We start from the raw sequence: 16,598 nt of genomic DNA on the forward strand, positions 1-16,598 counted from the left end.
ACATCAACATCCTCACCGACACTTTCTTTATAGTGGTGTTCCATCCCCTCACCTCTGGTTTTTATTTCTTGGCTCTCCTTTTCATCCTTCCACCTTTAGCATGCTTGGGAGTATGATGTATGGTCTCTTTCACAATTAGGAAAGGTGGCATTTTGCTCTTGTGATCTTTACTGCCAAACTGGGCACAGATGGCAGACCCCTGGCAAGCAGTTTGAGAATGACCATATTTTTTGACATTTAAAACAGTGCAAAGGATTTGGCATGTAGAGCCTAACTGGGTAATTTAAATATCCCACTTTCAAAGATAGTGGTGGTTTAGGTGTGTTGAAAGTAAAGATTGAGGTTCCTGTTGGGAATCAGGTGACCATTCCTACATACGAATATTCTCTTCATGACTGATTCCTTGATTTTGGAGCATATCTCTGTCTGGGACACAAGAAGGTCCCAGTCTGATATTATTCCTTGATAACAGTTCAGTTTTGTGCATATGGAGACTATGAGGATGATTGCTTTGAGTGAGTTGTTTCTACAAGAATCCCCGCCCCTCTCTCCTGAACAGTTTCTTCACTGTTTTTTAGGATCCTGCCAACCCTTCCAAACCGCTCTGGATAAAGAAAGATGACAATTTCCCAAGTGGATGGTCTTCAGTCAAATGCAGTATTAAAAAAGATGGATTTGCTTATTGCTGCCTTTTTTTTGCACACGGTTGGTACATATTGACTCTGATAAACTTGAGGATGAAAAATTATTTCTCAATGGGCTTATGTCCACTGATAAGAAATAATTCATCAATGCAATACAGTACCAGACCTCCCCACCCACCATGGAGCATGAATGACCACTCACCCTTTGAAGGTGGAATGCTAGGGCTATCCCAGCCACTACACAACAAGCCTTGGGCCCTGTCCCCAGACCATGGGAAAGAGATCTACTGCAACACTGTTGTAGGCAAGCCCACTAGCCGACCAATCCTGGCTGGGCTACCCAGGAGCACCCATCTTGGACATCCTAGTAGCAAGACTACCAGGATGTCCAAGAATTGCATCATCCAGAAAACATGGCAGCAAGGAGTTGTATCTCAGTGATGTTGGTCTGGAAGATAGTAAGTAAAGAGGGCAGGGAAAGTAGAGCAAAGAAGTACAGTAAGAAAAGTGCAGAAAAAGTACCATCACTAGGAAATCCCCTCTACCACAAACATAAGCTGGGACATCCTAATGATTCTGTTCTTGCAGAATTACAATATATCAGAATTAGTGAACCATGCCATCAAAAATGTGCTGGTAAATTATTAACAATACCCCAAAAGTATAAACTAATTCCATTATCAGCAAATATCTGCTTAATTTTACCTAGTTGTGGGTTTTTACTTAGGGAAACAACCTTATTAGGATTATCACAATTCTAGAAACACAAAATAATCTTTGAGAGACATTATGCATGGGAATGTTATTACATTAAGAAACAGCAACCCAGCCAAAATTAAGTAGATGTTTGTTGAAAAATAATATGCCTGTAAAATTGCTAGAGGAGATAATCCATGCTGTGTAGGAAAAGGGGAGGGAATCATAAAGGGTGCCAAATAAGTACACTCCTACACTTATTTTCCATGTCACTATATACAAGTTTATCACTTACCATCGTGGATTGAAGTGTGTGCTGCTCTACAGTTTATATCCATTGTCAGTTTGACAACTGGCTTGCAAAATTCAACAACTGGCCGATATGAGCCAGCTCTAGGACACACCACTTCATGCATTACATGCTAACCTACTTATGTCATAGTTAACTGTGGACAGGCCCTATCCACAGACTGGATAACTTAAAGACTGGCACAAGAGAAGAATGTAAAGAAGCAACAGAGGCCACAATATTAATGTCAATGGTTGTATTTGAAGTTATCTAGATTATAGCCAGTTCCACCAGAAAAGCACCATATTCAACTAGGATTCTAGTCAGTTATCACCTGATCTAGGAAAACAAAACTAACAAAAACAGTTAAACCATTTCCCCAACTAAACTATATGAGCACTACTATAGTCAAGTATAAAAAATTTGAATGATTACCAATCAATCTATTTGAGATCTGATGGAGAGAACTAGCATCAGCAACTTACAGTTTAAGTAGCTATATAAGATAATCTATCTAGAATCTCTTTACTAGTTTTTATATAGCACAAATATATTACTGAACTGTAAATATTCCATACAAAAATGATTAAAGTCAAATCAGATTAACACCAGAAGTGTGACTATAACACAAGACAAAGGCATCGTGTGGACACTAACTATACTCAAGATGCTTTATGCCATACTTATGTTGCATTTTCACTTAAAATGCAATGATAGCATGAAAAATCAACAATATGTTTGAAGCAGGTCCATAATGATCACTGGGCAACTAAGAGCACTTAATAATGGAAGATCTCAAGAAAGAAGTTAAGGCTCACTTGGATGCAATTTCAATTTAATGGCAACATACAAAATCTCTCTCCAAAAAAATGCCTAAAAATAATAAACAAAAGGAGTGTGTGATCTACATAGTTTTTATCAAACAATGTAATTTTTGGTTTAACAATGCACAGGTTGATTATTAACTAATTTTTTGAATTAACTGAAACAAAATGTTAGTAAAAATCTTTAATACTGTCAGTCCACCACTTTATTCACTATACAGAAATACATATAAATCGGCCAGTACATTTTATTTGTGTTGAGTAAAGTGGAAGATCATTATTTATAATAATCACCCTGAGGCTTTGATGAACAACAATAAGTAAAGACAGAATGGAGAAGTCAAGCGGGTTTTTTTTTTTTTCCTTCTTTTAAAGATAAGTACATTAAAACAAAGCATATTCAAAAACAAGAAAACAGCAGAAAGACTAGAACCATACTGACGGAAATGTGGTTCTTTATTACAAGCTATATACATTATTGATTTCTGAAAGCAAGTTTATAAGCAATGTACATTTAAGAGAAAAAAAAATAATAACCATTCTAAGATGCTCAGATATTCATTCTTTGCAAATAAGAAGTTAGCATTATCCATGTAAAGATATATTCATAACTTCATTTTAAGATAAATAGCACACCCTCTCCTTTTCCCTGTATAACAGTGCTACAATTTTATTTTACCTCTAAAGCACTTAATGCATCCGTTCATTACCTGCTATGTATTTTACTTTTTTTTTTTTTTTTCGTTTAAGAAATTATTCAAAAGGAAATGATTTTTCAGCTACACAATATCATTCCCGACATTTCAATACATGGGGGGGGGGGGGGGGGAAGACACTGAATAACTTAGAGCATTAAAAAAAAGTGGGGCATGGCAGTAATCATTTTTTAAATTATCCTCTGTTTAAGATTTTTTTTAAAAAAATCTTGCTTTAAGGCAATGTTTAGTTTACAAAAAATAAACCTATGCACAAAGAAGTTTAATGATGAAAGTATTGAGAATAAAAAAAATTAATGTACATTCAGAACTTACAAATTAAGCACTGCTGAAAAGGAAAAAAGAATTTCGCCTTCTACATTTTTTTTCCCCATACATAATTGCTAGCCTGGTTTCTGAAATGTTTAGTAACTGTTTACACCTAGTTATTTTATACATGTATGAAACAAAATTTTCAAGTGACATCAAACAGTGCAATATGCACAGCAATAATCGAAAAATTCTTCCCGTCTTATTTGAAACCAAGTGATGGAAAATATACAGATATTTCACATCTTCTACTGTGTGTGAATCCACCATAATAATTTTTTCATAATGACATAAACTAGTCATAAGCAGTCAGTTTTCCCATACGTAAATATATTACCTCTACTGTATTTTCAGGTTTTGCTTTTTGAACTGGAATGCAAGGAAGGTAAACTTATGTTTTTCAGTTATATGTGTATGTATAAAAAATATGCATTTGACCAAAATGGACAAACCTAAGTAAAGAGTTCTTTTAACACAGTTACTGATGGACAATATGATTTCTTCTTATATATACAGTTATCCTTGTTGGTATTGAAAAACAAACTGATCCAAAATAATGATACATAATATTTAAGTATTTCACATTGGTTAAACAATTATTTTAAAAAAATAAACTGCATAATTATGCTTGTTAAGAGATATTTCATTATTACTTCTTGGTGAGATTTTCTACTTTGCAGCAAGAAATCTTTCTTTCCTTGAATTAAAGAATTCAACATTAGGTGATGCAAGAGTCAGAAAATCACACTTCTAAACTTCTAGATATAATTACTTTCAAATTATGATTTAACACATTAAGGTAAAACTTTAATTTCTGATTACCTAGGTTTAATTACGACAGCATGCAGATTTCATTTTGTCACATTATAAAATGTATCTGAATGATAAGTATGTGATTTTGCAATTCATTTTCAAGTAAACAAAAAAAAAAAGGAGCACAAACAAAATTTTACATATCTAAGCAAATGTCAATACTCAATAACTCCTGATGGAAAACAATTCAAGATAGTAACTTTTTTTAATGAAAACCAATGAATGCATATTTTTCATGAAAAATTCACATTTCCAAGACCACAGCGTCTCAATTAAATAGCATTTTATGTGCTCAATCTTTTCAAATATTAATTGCAAAAACATCTTGCATGAAGCAAAATTATAGTTGAACTAAGAATATCAATTTTTTCTACTTAAATTATTGAAACAAACTAGTTCTGCACTAATAAACAAACCACTATTAGAAGGGTACTCCTTTAAACTGAAAACACAAATGACAGTTTTTATTAAATGCTTTTAGTTTGTAAATAGTTTGTAAAGAGCTCAATTGTAAACTAAAAGGATTATTTCTACAGAATATTTATGGTGGTTCAGCTTGATTTACAGCATGATATTATGAGTGACAGGTATTAATAAACCAATTTCAGTGAGAGACACACATTTATACTGACACTACTTTATACCGTATAACTGAAACTGTACAGTTTTCCCGTTTATTTGAAGCTTTTCTTAAAGTTCATGTAAAGTACAAAGCTGTATTAATTTAACGTGTAAACATTCTGTGTAGAACTATGTAAAAGTTTAACATTGCATTAAAATTTTAAATTAAATGCTAACAATTTTCTATAAGTAGTACTAATACCACTTTATAAAATGTTGACGAAATAAATGTTAAATTTATGCTTACAATTTCAGAAATCATATCCATAGCAAAACTGAACAACAATTATATTTAATTGGTTAATTTAATTGTTAATTGTAAGTCCTTGGATTACAAAACTGAAAAGAGAACTGTCAGTTTTTCATTTCCTTAATTTTAAAGTGTTCATGATGCTAAAAAAGCTAATATGGCTTTTTTATGTACATGAAATCTTCAGACTGTAAATAACCTATATGTAATATAGTTCTTAGTATCATACTCCAACTTTCTCAAAGTTCAGGACACATAACCAAGGCAATAATAGCAAATGTAGCAGAATATCTTTTAATAAAAAGTAAGACAGTGCATTTGCTCTACTTCTATTCTTAACATACTCAAATAAAGACAAGCACATATATATACACACATGTATATATATGCCATATTCTTCCGAATCTAATTAAAAATATCTTCTTTTATGCATCTTGTGGCCATTTAACCTGATTACAGAAACAGCATTCTGTGACTTTTTTGAATGAAGCGCACTGATATATCAGTTTTGTCCCTGATCCAAAAGGACAGCCTGACATCCATTAATATGATTAATTCCAATAACCAGCTTTTGCCATTACCATTTACATGCCATGTTCTTAAATATGGCTAGAAAGGTAAGTAATAATATATTATTAAGGTGACCAAACCGTGCTTTATTACCATGTTATTCCTTTTCTCCCCCCCTAGTGGCACTGACATCTTGGATATACACACAGTCTGTAATGAAGCATAGTTAAAGATTTGGCTATGAACACTGCTAAAAAAAGATACTGTGTAAGCAAGCACAGATTTCTTTGCTAAAATGATCAAGACCATTGTATGTCCATGACATGGTAGCATCACAATTTTATGACAAGACTGCTTGTGTACACCCAGTGCTTGCAGATATATGCACCTTGACACACGTGTCATTACTTCCTTCCTTTTTACGATAATAGATCTGAAAAGAGAATTATAGTTCTCATATAGTTTCTGTTATATCAATATAAACACACACACACACACACACACACACACACACACACACACACACACACAGTGAGACATAACATCTCAAAACAAACCTGATACAGAGTTCTCAATTTTATCATCTCACTTCTTCTTTTTTTTTTTTTTTTTGAACCAGTGTGAAAACTTAAAAATTTATAAACACGTTTAAACAGAATGGTGATAGAGCCAACTTGCACAACAGAAATTCACAAGGACTAAAGAATACAGTCTGTTACAGCAAGATTTTCAATAGTGTATTTTGTTAGAACAACACTGATGGCTTGTTACAGTAAGGTAATTCATTAAAACAGTAATGGCTATAACGAGAGTTGACTGTATTACAATATAAGTCTGGTCATTGTGGGAAATTAGACCAAAAACCTCTATGAATATGAAGGCTGTCTTAACCCCCCCACGAGAAGGCTGTCTCAAACATCATAAATGGAAAACTACCAAAACCATGAACCTTGACACACGTGTCAAGGTTTTGATAAGACCAAAATAATTGCTGTGCCCAAACCAGGAAAAGATCCAAATAATGTCAAGAATCTACGACCTATCTTCTTGATTTGCTCCACCTTTAAGCTCTTTGAAAGAATTCTCCTTAAAAGAATTTCACCACTCATCAAAAGAGCACTCCAAATTGAACAAGATGGCTTCAGGCCAGGAAGAAGTTGCTGTGACCAGGTCCTGACAATACAGATTTTAGCAGGCTTTCAGAAGAAACTTTCATTGACCTAACATCAGCTTATGACACAGTTTGGATCAGGGGCTTCCTCCTAAAGCTAGATAATATAATAAGGTGCAAAAAAACTTCCCAGCTTTTTAAATCCATCCTCTCCAACAGAGAGGATGTATTTGGATCCATATTGGCGGAAAAAAGAGCAGGCCCATATTCCTCCACAACGGTCTCCCACAGGGCTCTGTGTTAGTCCCTTTACTCTATAACATCTACATGTCTGACTTATCACATACCAGCTCAAGCAAATACATGTATGCCGATGACCTAGCAATCCTACACCAGTCTACCTCCTTTACCAACCTGGAAACAACCTTGAACACAGGCCTAAACATCCTGGAAGAGGACTTCAAGCAGTGGTGCCTGAAGCCAAATCCAATAAAAACTGTGTCCACAGCATTCCACCTAAACAATGCCGAGGGAAATCGACACCGCAATCTTTTGTTCTGTGGCAAAATGATAGAACATAAGCCTCATCCTAAATACCTTTGAGTGAGCCTGGACAGAAGCTGAAGATATAAAAGGCACATCACCAACCTGTCCAACAAAATTAAAACAAAAAATAATACATTTCAGGCTTGCTGGAACAACCTGGGGTTGTGGTGCAGAAGTCCTAAGTTCATCTACACTAGCCCTCGCATTCTCAGCAGAATACTGCACCCCCCGTCTGGGAAAGAAGTGCACACACTAACATTATAAACATCCAGCTAAACTCTACAATGTGCACAATTAGTGGGACACTGAGCAGCATCCCTCTCCCCTGGCTGCCAGTCCTAACATACTCCACCAAAGAATTTAATAAAGTAATAAGCAATCTGCTCCTGCCCCTGCACTAGACTCAAAAATCCACCTAGTCTTCACCTAAAATCAAGGAACCCTTTCTGGTCCATGGACTAACTCTCTTCAACTGCCTTACCATCAACATCTGAAGAGAACACTGGTCCAACAAATGGCTTCCTGATTGAAGATCCCTGTGCTCCACAGACTGGTTTTGCTCTTCCTAGGAAGATTTGGTCATCTGTTAACAGGATCAGAACTAACTACACAAATGGAAACTGTCAGACCACCCTTATTGTGACTGTCCCCCCCCCCCCCCATAGCCCAAACAATCACTCATATGAAGGTCCCAAGGCACCAATTTCATGGTGACATCCACGAGGTGATGGATGAGGCACTGGACTGGCTTACTGGACTAGACATCGACCTATAGCTGCTTTGTATTCCTTTTGCCATAAGAATAAATAAATTTAACTGTAAAAATAGTACTGCAAGGTAAGTTTAGCTTGTAGTCTATCTCAATGTTAGATACACCGTTGCCACTAACTTTAATAATTTTAATCTCAGTATGTAATAGGTTTATGCATCTTTTTAATGGAAGCAACAGCACCCGTACTTTAAATTTTGTGTGCCATTAGAGTGCAAAAAGAGAGGGTGAAAGAATTGATAGTTGTGGAAGGTACGAATGAATTAAAAGGAGATAAATTTTTTATGAGAGAGGACTTGAAAGTATTGTTAAAGGTAGCGAAAGAAAAGAGTGACAGAGTTAGGATGGTCAGTGTGTTGCTGCGGTATGAGAGAGAAGTTTAGAAGGAGGGCTATAATCGCAAATGACTTTATGCGCAGGTTATGCAGACGGTGTGGTGTGGAATGAGTTTGATGGGCGAAAGGATTTATACAAGATGGATGGCCTACATTTGAATGGATTTCATGTGCGGAGACTGGAAAAAGTGTTGTTGAATGAAGTGAAAATGGATGTGCAGAACCAGGGAAACTAGAGCTACCGGGGGGGTATGTATGCAGACCAGACATCAGTGAGACAGTTGAGTGTAAGAATGTACCCGAGCCAGTACTAAGGACAAGAAATCGGAATGGATAGTTAGAATAATGCATCAAGATAGGGGTGGGACAAAGGGACCTCTGCATTTCGTGTATACTAATACCAGGAGTATTAGGAACAAGGAGGAAGAATTTTTGGCCTTGATTGGCTCTTCCTGGCTACAGGTTATTGGCATTAATGAAACATGGCTGACAAAAGATGATATAGTTAATGGGATAGAATGTGTAAGTTATAGTGTGTTTAGGAGGGACAGAGAGAATAAAATGGGGAGAGGAGTGTTATTGATGATAGCTGATGAACTGCAGCCAAGGAGAATTGAAGTTGTATTGCAGGATAGTGAAAAGAGCTCATTTGAGGCTGTTTGGTGTGAGATTGAGACTGGCAGAACAAAATATACAGTTGGGTGCTGCTATAGATCAGGTGATGGAATAGATGGTGGAGATAGTATGCATAAACAAATTGATGAAATGAGTGGAAGAAGGTTAATTATTATGGGGGATTTCAACTATGGTAACATTGATTGGAAGGAGGAGAGGACACATGTGAGGAAGGAAATGGATTTTATTCAATTATTAAGGGATAACTATCCGAAACAGCATGTAATTGAAAATACTAGGGGTTTGAGAGTGCTTAACTTGGTAATAGCATCTGAGAATTTGATTGTAATGAATATGACCATGTTGTCACCTATTGGTGAGAGTGATCATAAGTGACCACCTGGGAGGTGTGGAATTTTCGATTAAGACAGGGTATATGTGGAATTACCGTGCTGGGAAGTATGACAAGCTTAGAAGATTGCTTGGATCAGTGCCATGGCATGTAAAACTGCACGGGCTGGATGTCGATAGAGCATGGGAAGTGGTCAAGGAGCATTTACAGGAGGTTATGACTGATTGTATACCTAGGGTCCAAATAGTAAAACAAATAGGGGTTAAATGGATGAATAACACCATTAAGCTTGAGCTGCAAAAAAAGAAACAACTGTGGAAGGAATTTAAAGAGAAAAGCAACCTGCAGGCACACGAACAGTATAAAGCAGAGGCCAGAAGGGTAATGAGTGTGGTAAAAAAAGCAAAAGCAGATTATGAAAGAAAACTAGCTACGCAAGCTAAAGAGAATCCCAAACAGTTCTTTCAATATTCTACAAGCAAAAAAAAAAAACTGTACACAACAGAATGATTTTAAGGAATGACGATGGTAAGGAGGTCACTGAATCAGTCGATATAGTGGAATTACTGAGCGAGCACTTTGCAAGAGTATATCATCCAGGTGGTGACATTGAAAAAATGAAGGAACCATTAGTTTATACAGAAATTGTGATGAATGAAGTGGAAGTGAATAGTCTATTACAGAACCTTAATGTGAATACATCTGTGGGATTGGATGGTATACCGGCACGGGTCTTACGTGAAGCGGCTAAAGAATTATCAGTGCCCTTTACCATGTTGTGTAATCCGAGTCTTGGGTCTGGTCAAGTCCAGAAGGTGTGGAAAGAGGGGAAAATAGTTCCACTGCATAAAGGAGGATCCAAGACTACTGTTGCAAATTACAGACCGATCAGCATATCAGGAGTTGTTGTCAAGGTCTTGGAGAAAGTAGTCAAGGGAAAAATACAGGAATGGATTGATGAAAATGAGATACTGTACAGGGGACAGCATGGCTTTGTGAAGGGTAGATCATGCCTCAGTAACTTGCTCAAGTTTTATAACACAGTGATGGCTGAACTGGACAAGGGTAATGGGTTTACAGTGATACTGCTGGACCTGGCTAAGGCATTTGACAGGATACCACATAGAATTCTAATCCGTAAACTACAACATATGGGAATGGATATAGGGTTGGTGAGATGGAGAGATATCAGAGATTAGTTTATTCAGGAGTAGAGTCCAAAAGATGGCCTGTGACTAGTGATGTGATGCAGGGTTCTGTTCTTGGATCACTGCTGTTTAATTTGTTCATTAACAATATACTGAAGGATCTAAGAGGAACAGTTCATTTGTTCACTAATGATGCAAAGTTGGGTAGGGCAATAGTGAATGCAGAAGATGTCAAAATCTTGCAGGACGACTTGGACAGACTGGAGTTCTGGGCTAAGGAGAATGGATGTCAATGTAATGTTATGCATTTTGGGGTGAAAAGATTAGCAGCAGTATACCACATTGGTGGAACTGTACTCCAGGAGATTGATGAGGCCAGTGACTTGGGAGTGTTGGTGGATAGGGAGATGAAGTTTAGGGGGCACATTGCAAAAGTGGCTAAATCAGCTCATCAACTCACTTGGTTGTTGAAAAATACTTTGACGAGCAGAGACAAGCAAGTTATAGGCAGAAAAGGGGAGATATGATTGAGACATTCAAATTGCTAAAGGGTTTCTATAGGATTAATTCAAAGGATATTTTTGAGATCAGGACTGGTGATGGGAGAACTAAGGGACACCTATGGAAGCTGGGCAAGAGTGTGGTTAGCAAGGGTGTTAGAGCTGGGTTCTTTACTTTTAGAGTGGTAAATGAGTGGAATAAGCTGCCAGAGTCTGTTGTGGGTGCTATGACGGTGAGTGAGTTCAAGGCACGGTATGATAGATACTGTGAGAATGTCATACAGTTGTGTGGACATGATGTTTAGGGTCTCCCTGGATGAGTCTAAGGACTCCCTGGAGTCGCCTGTAATAATAATAATTATTAACAATAGTCATAAACAGTTTATAATTCACAGTGAAACACAGAGATGCAGCAAGTAACCACATCAGTTGATTCATGGCAGCATTAAGAGCATCATATGAGAGAATACAGCTTTTTGTAAATGGGCATTGGTCATAATCGGATTAACATAAAGTGAAGCATTATAATGTAGGGTATTACTGTATCATTCAGTATAAATTTATTTAACTGGATTTTCAGCATACCAGGCATTTGTTTGCTATCATTGCTAAAATTTGTGCCTAAATAACTAAAATATAGATTCATTACTGAAAATTCATTTGGAATTCTGTTTTCTCTCTTTTCATAGTTTTATTGATGACAGTAAACTAATCTAGCAAAGAAACTTGAAGGTTTGTAGAAGATTTAAGAAGATAACATCTTCAGCATAGAGCAAAGAACTAAATTTATTATCTGCTATTTGAATATCACACTTAATACCACTTTCATTATTAATATCATTCATCCTCTATCCTTTAATGGACACCTCCACAGATTCATTGTGAGAAGAGACACTATGTCAAAAACCATTGCCTACACCACTAAGAGCAATTGCAGTCATCAATTACAGTGAATTCTATAGTTCCACAATTCAATTTTTCTGGGGTTAAAAAACATGAGCCATTTAAAATAAATAATTATCAACTGGAGAATAACTTATGTAAAATGTTTTATTTATCATTATCACCCTAGTGTGTAGGGCATCTTTGGTACAGCTTTCAAATTAAATAAAGAATAGATAACTACTATTCTACTATGTCATGTCAAGTACATGACGCAGTCTAAAATACAGTAAGGTCTTAACTGCATAAATGGAAATGAGATAAATTATAATTTTTTTTATAAAAAAATGTTATGTTGATGATGTCTATTACCTATCTTATTAATTTGATAATGCAAATCAGAATAATGATTATCTTCTACAAACCTTCAAAAGTGCAGGTCGAGTAATCATAAGGGATTTCAACTATGGAAACATAGATTAGGAAAAGTGGTCAGAGGCAGGGAAGGAAATAGAATTTATAGTTGCTGAGAGATAATAACCATAGGGGACAGGAAATTTGAGAGTACTGAATCTAATCAGAGTACTTAACAGTAACCAATCTAGTTAGGCTGCCTCCGTTAGGGAAAAGCGATCATGTAGTCTTGACCTGGGAGATTGGCACGCATGCAGAATTCTCTGTGGAATTACAAAATAGGTGATTATGACAAGCTACAGTCAGTTTTCATCAGTGCCATGGCATAAGAATTTAGAGGGAGAGAGATTTTAGTGGTATATGGCAAGTGGTCAAAAGATGTTTGAAGAAAGCAGTATCAGAATGTATCAGTCATCATCAAACTCTTGACATACACCCTCAGGGGAAAAGGTACTTCTATTTCCTCCAGATTAGCCTGTTATCTGGAGGAAATCTGTCAACATTCCAATATTATCAGATCTTATATTTCTGTCTTCTAAGATACTTTTTACTGTATCAATCCACCTACATCTTGGTCTTTCTCTGGATCTTTTTCTTGCAATCCTGGCAAAGAATATTTGTTTAACTAATCTTTTTTCCTCCCATTCTATTTAAGTGGCAATACCACTTGAGATTAGTTCTGCTAACAATGTCACGTTCTTTCCTAATAGCCTCATTTTTAGTATGATACTGCCATTAATGCCATCTGTTCAGTCCCCTAATCTTTCTCAAAACTCATATCTGTTACCTGTCAAATAAAAGAAATAAAACTCTTGGAATCAAGAGTTTTATTTCTAACAATGCTCTCAGATCCATGAGTTAAAATTGGTTTGAATGCTGTCTTGTATACAGCTGATTTAGTGTTTTGGCTAATTTCTCTCTTATTCCATATAAATTTATTCAGTTGATTTTCTACCATACCAGGTTTATTGATTCTGTTGTCTATTTCCATATTTAATTTACCATCTTCACTAAATAGTAGCTGAAATGTTTTACTTGTTCTAGAGGTTCTCCATTCAGGATACAGTTGATGTTTTCAATGTGTTTGCCTATTTTCACTGTCTTTGTCTTTTTAATTATGATTGTCATACCAAATTTATTACAGCAGTTATTCGATTTGATCAGGGAATCCTAGAGACTTGTTCTGGATTTATTTAGGAGTATAACATCATCTGCATAAAGCAAAGAGCTGAAATTAATATCTTCAATTTTGATAGATTTATTAATACCACTTTCCTTCATAATGTGATCCATATAGATGAATAACAGTGGAGATAATGTACATGCTTGTCACACACCTGATTTAACAAACCATTTTCCTGTACCTCTTTCAATTCTAACAGCTGATTTATAACTGAGATAGAGATCATGTATTGCTTGATATAATGTCCCATTTACACCATATAACTGGAGCATTTTGAACAGCTTTCCTCTTGCCATATGCCTTTTCCAGATCTACAAAACTTAAATACAGATCATTGTTATATTCCTATGATTTCTCAGCTATTTATCTTAAAGTGAAAATCTGATCCTGACAACTTCTGTTTGGCCTAAACCCAGCTTGTTCTTCTCCTCTGCAATTTTTCAAGAATACTTACATAAATCTTACCAGGAACACTCAATAGAGAAATTCCTTTAATTCCCACATTCAGGTTTATTCTCTTTTTTTTTTTTATGGATGGGTACTATGAGCTCTATACTCCAATCATCTGGAATTCAACCCCCTGACCAGGCCTTCTGAATTATGCAGTGTAGCCGCTGTAAAAATTTTTAATTTAAATCAGGCAAGAGTTAGATGAATGAATAGATTCATTAAGCAGGAGTTGCAGACAAATTAAAAGTTGTAAAGGGATTATAAAGAAAAAGGTGATCAGCGTGCCCATGAGCAGTATATAAGGCACAGACAAAGACAGGTGACAGTATATTAAGGAAGGCTAAAGCTAATTATGACAAAAAGCTAGATGATGAGGCCAAAAGAAACTTAAAGATTTCTCTGTGTGGAAAGTAAAAAGAGGAATGACTATGGAAGGTTGAATTTAAGAAAGTGCTGATGGCAGGGAGGTAGCAAAAGCAAACCAAATAGTCGAATTACTGAGTAAACATTCTGCAGGTGTACCATTCTAGGTAGTGACACTCACAGATAGGAGAATAGTGGTTGAAGAAATTGAGGTGCTTAGAATATTGGAGAAGCTCAATGCACAGCAATGGAATTAGATGGCATGTCAGCCATGTATTAGAAGAATGTGCAAGGGAATTATCAGCTCCTCTGACCAAGCTGTTTAATTTAATCCTCAGTACTGGGAAAGCGCCATTGGAATGGAAAGAGGACAAAATAGTATTTTGCCCTCTTTCCATTCAAATCCCTCTTGAAAATAGTATTTTCACTGCACAAAAGAGAGTTCAACACAGAATAAGCTAATTACAGGCCGATTAGCATCTCAGGAGCAGTGGTTAAAGTATTGGAGAAAATGGTGAAGGACAGAATTCAGAACTGAGTGGACAGGAATATGATACTCCATAAGACACAACATGGTTTTGTAAAAGGTAGGTCTGCTTACTTTTTTATAAAAAAGTGACAATGGAGTTGGATAAGAGAAATGGCTACTCAGTGATACTGTCAGACTTTGCAAAGGCATTTGACAGAATTCCACATAAAACTCTGTTTTATAAATTGGAGCAAATAGGGATGGATATGAATTTGGTTATTTGGATTAAAGGGTGGCTGATGGACAGATATCACAAAGAGTGGCTTATAAGGGTAGGTGACCAGTGGAGTACCACAGCAATTAGTACTTGGTCCTCTGTTGTTTAATTTGATTTAATGATATGATTTCCTATATCATGTACATGATATAGGAAATGATTTAATTGGAAATATTCAATTGTTGATGATGATAAACTGGGAACAGCAATGGTAAATGAAGGCAATACAGAAGACTTAAATCGACTAGCAGTATGGCCAAAGGTAAATGGCTGCCAGTTTAACGTGGCCAAGTGTAAGGTGACGCACTTTGGGAAGAGAGCACTAGCTGTGTACTATATTGATGGAACTGAACTGCAGGAAACTAATGAGGCTAGGATCTTGAAGATGATTGAGGAAAGTGAGTTGAAGTTTAGAGGGCATACTACAACGGTAGCAAAAAATGGCACATCAGATTATGCTGCAGTTGAAAAACATATTAACAAGCAGGAATATAGAAGTTATTGTTTCCCTATATAAGGCCACATATGGACACCCAGATTTTATGGGGATGAAGAAGCCATGGAGTAGATCTAGAGGCAAGGGACAAAGATCGCTGTAGTAATGCTCCTTATAAGACTAGATTGAGGTCTGTGGGCTTCAAAAACTAACCTATAGGCAAAAAAAAAAAAAAAAGGAGACATGATAGAAGAATATAAATTATTAAAGGGGTTTTATAGAACTAACACTGAAGACGTTTTTCAGTACATGGCAGGAAGGGAAACAATGAGTCACCCATGGAAATCGTGCAAGAGAATGGTTCAAGGGTGTTAAGACTAAATTTTTTGCTTGGAATTTTTTTCGTGGTGAGTGAGCAGAATTGGTTGCCCTTCAGTGAATGAGTTTAAGGAGAGGTGCGATAGTTATGGTGTGAATAATGAATCTCACTCATTATCTTTATTAATAATAATAAAACATCTTCAATTCAACTGAGGCTGTTTTCAGAAATGACCATTTCCCTGACAGTGAGAGCCTTTTTATAATGCGTCAGTAGCATATCTACCTGTGTTGTATTATATGTTGTACTTGTTCATTCAGCATTCAATTGAAGGATACATATCAACAGAATGCATCACAGAAATATGGCTGCGCATCAGGCAAGAAGTGGAAGTATCCTCTATACAGGTTACAAAGGAATGAGGAGCACAGGTTTGACTCTAAAGCATATATGTCTGAAATGAAGCAATAGTGGCCAAATGTGTCCCTAAGCCTCGATTTCTAAAGTGTTTAATAACTATTCCTGCATGTCACAAAAAAAAAGAAAAAAGTTATCTATTTGTTCTTTTGGCTCAGAAACTAGTGGAGTTTCTAGTTAAATAAACTATAATTTGTTTTATGTAATTATATTATATACAGTCATACCTCAGTTAACGAAGCCTCTATAATGAGATCCACAATTTCAAGCCCCATTTTACATAAAAATATTAAAATTTTAAGGTCAGAGCCCAGCAATGATGGTGACTCGTCATGTACTC

The 16,598-nt window shown here is 36.0% G+C and overlaps 1 protein-coding gene across 5 annotated transcripts in view; it reads right to left on the bottom strand.

Moving 5' to 3' along the window:
• Positions 1 to 2,622: 2,622 nt before the first annotated feature.
• LOC150096055 (uncharacterized) overlaps positions 2,623 to 16,598 on the bottom strand; it is a 366,639-nt gene continuing 352,663 nt past the window's right edge. For all 5 annotated transcript variants that reach the window (XM_090408865.1, XM_090408866.1, XM_090408868.1 and 2 more), the window contains one exon: positions 2,623 to 6,105. In XM_090408865.1, coding sequence (XP_090264991.1) covers positions 6,092 to 6,105 — 14 coding nt within the window. In that variant the 3' untranslated portion in view covers positions 2,623 to 6,091. The remainder of the gene's footprint in view (positions 6,106 to 16,598) is intronic.

This window comes from Typopeltis vanoorti, chromosome 19 (assembly GCF_054136105.1).
Source record: "Typopeltis vanoorti isolate ZY-2024b chromosome 19, IOZ_Tvanoo_1.0, whole genome shotgun sequence".
In the NCBI taxonomy this organism is placed as follows: Eukaryota; Metazoa; Arthropoda; class Arachnida; order Uropygi; family Thelyphonidae; genus Typopeltis; species Typopeltis vanoorti.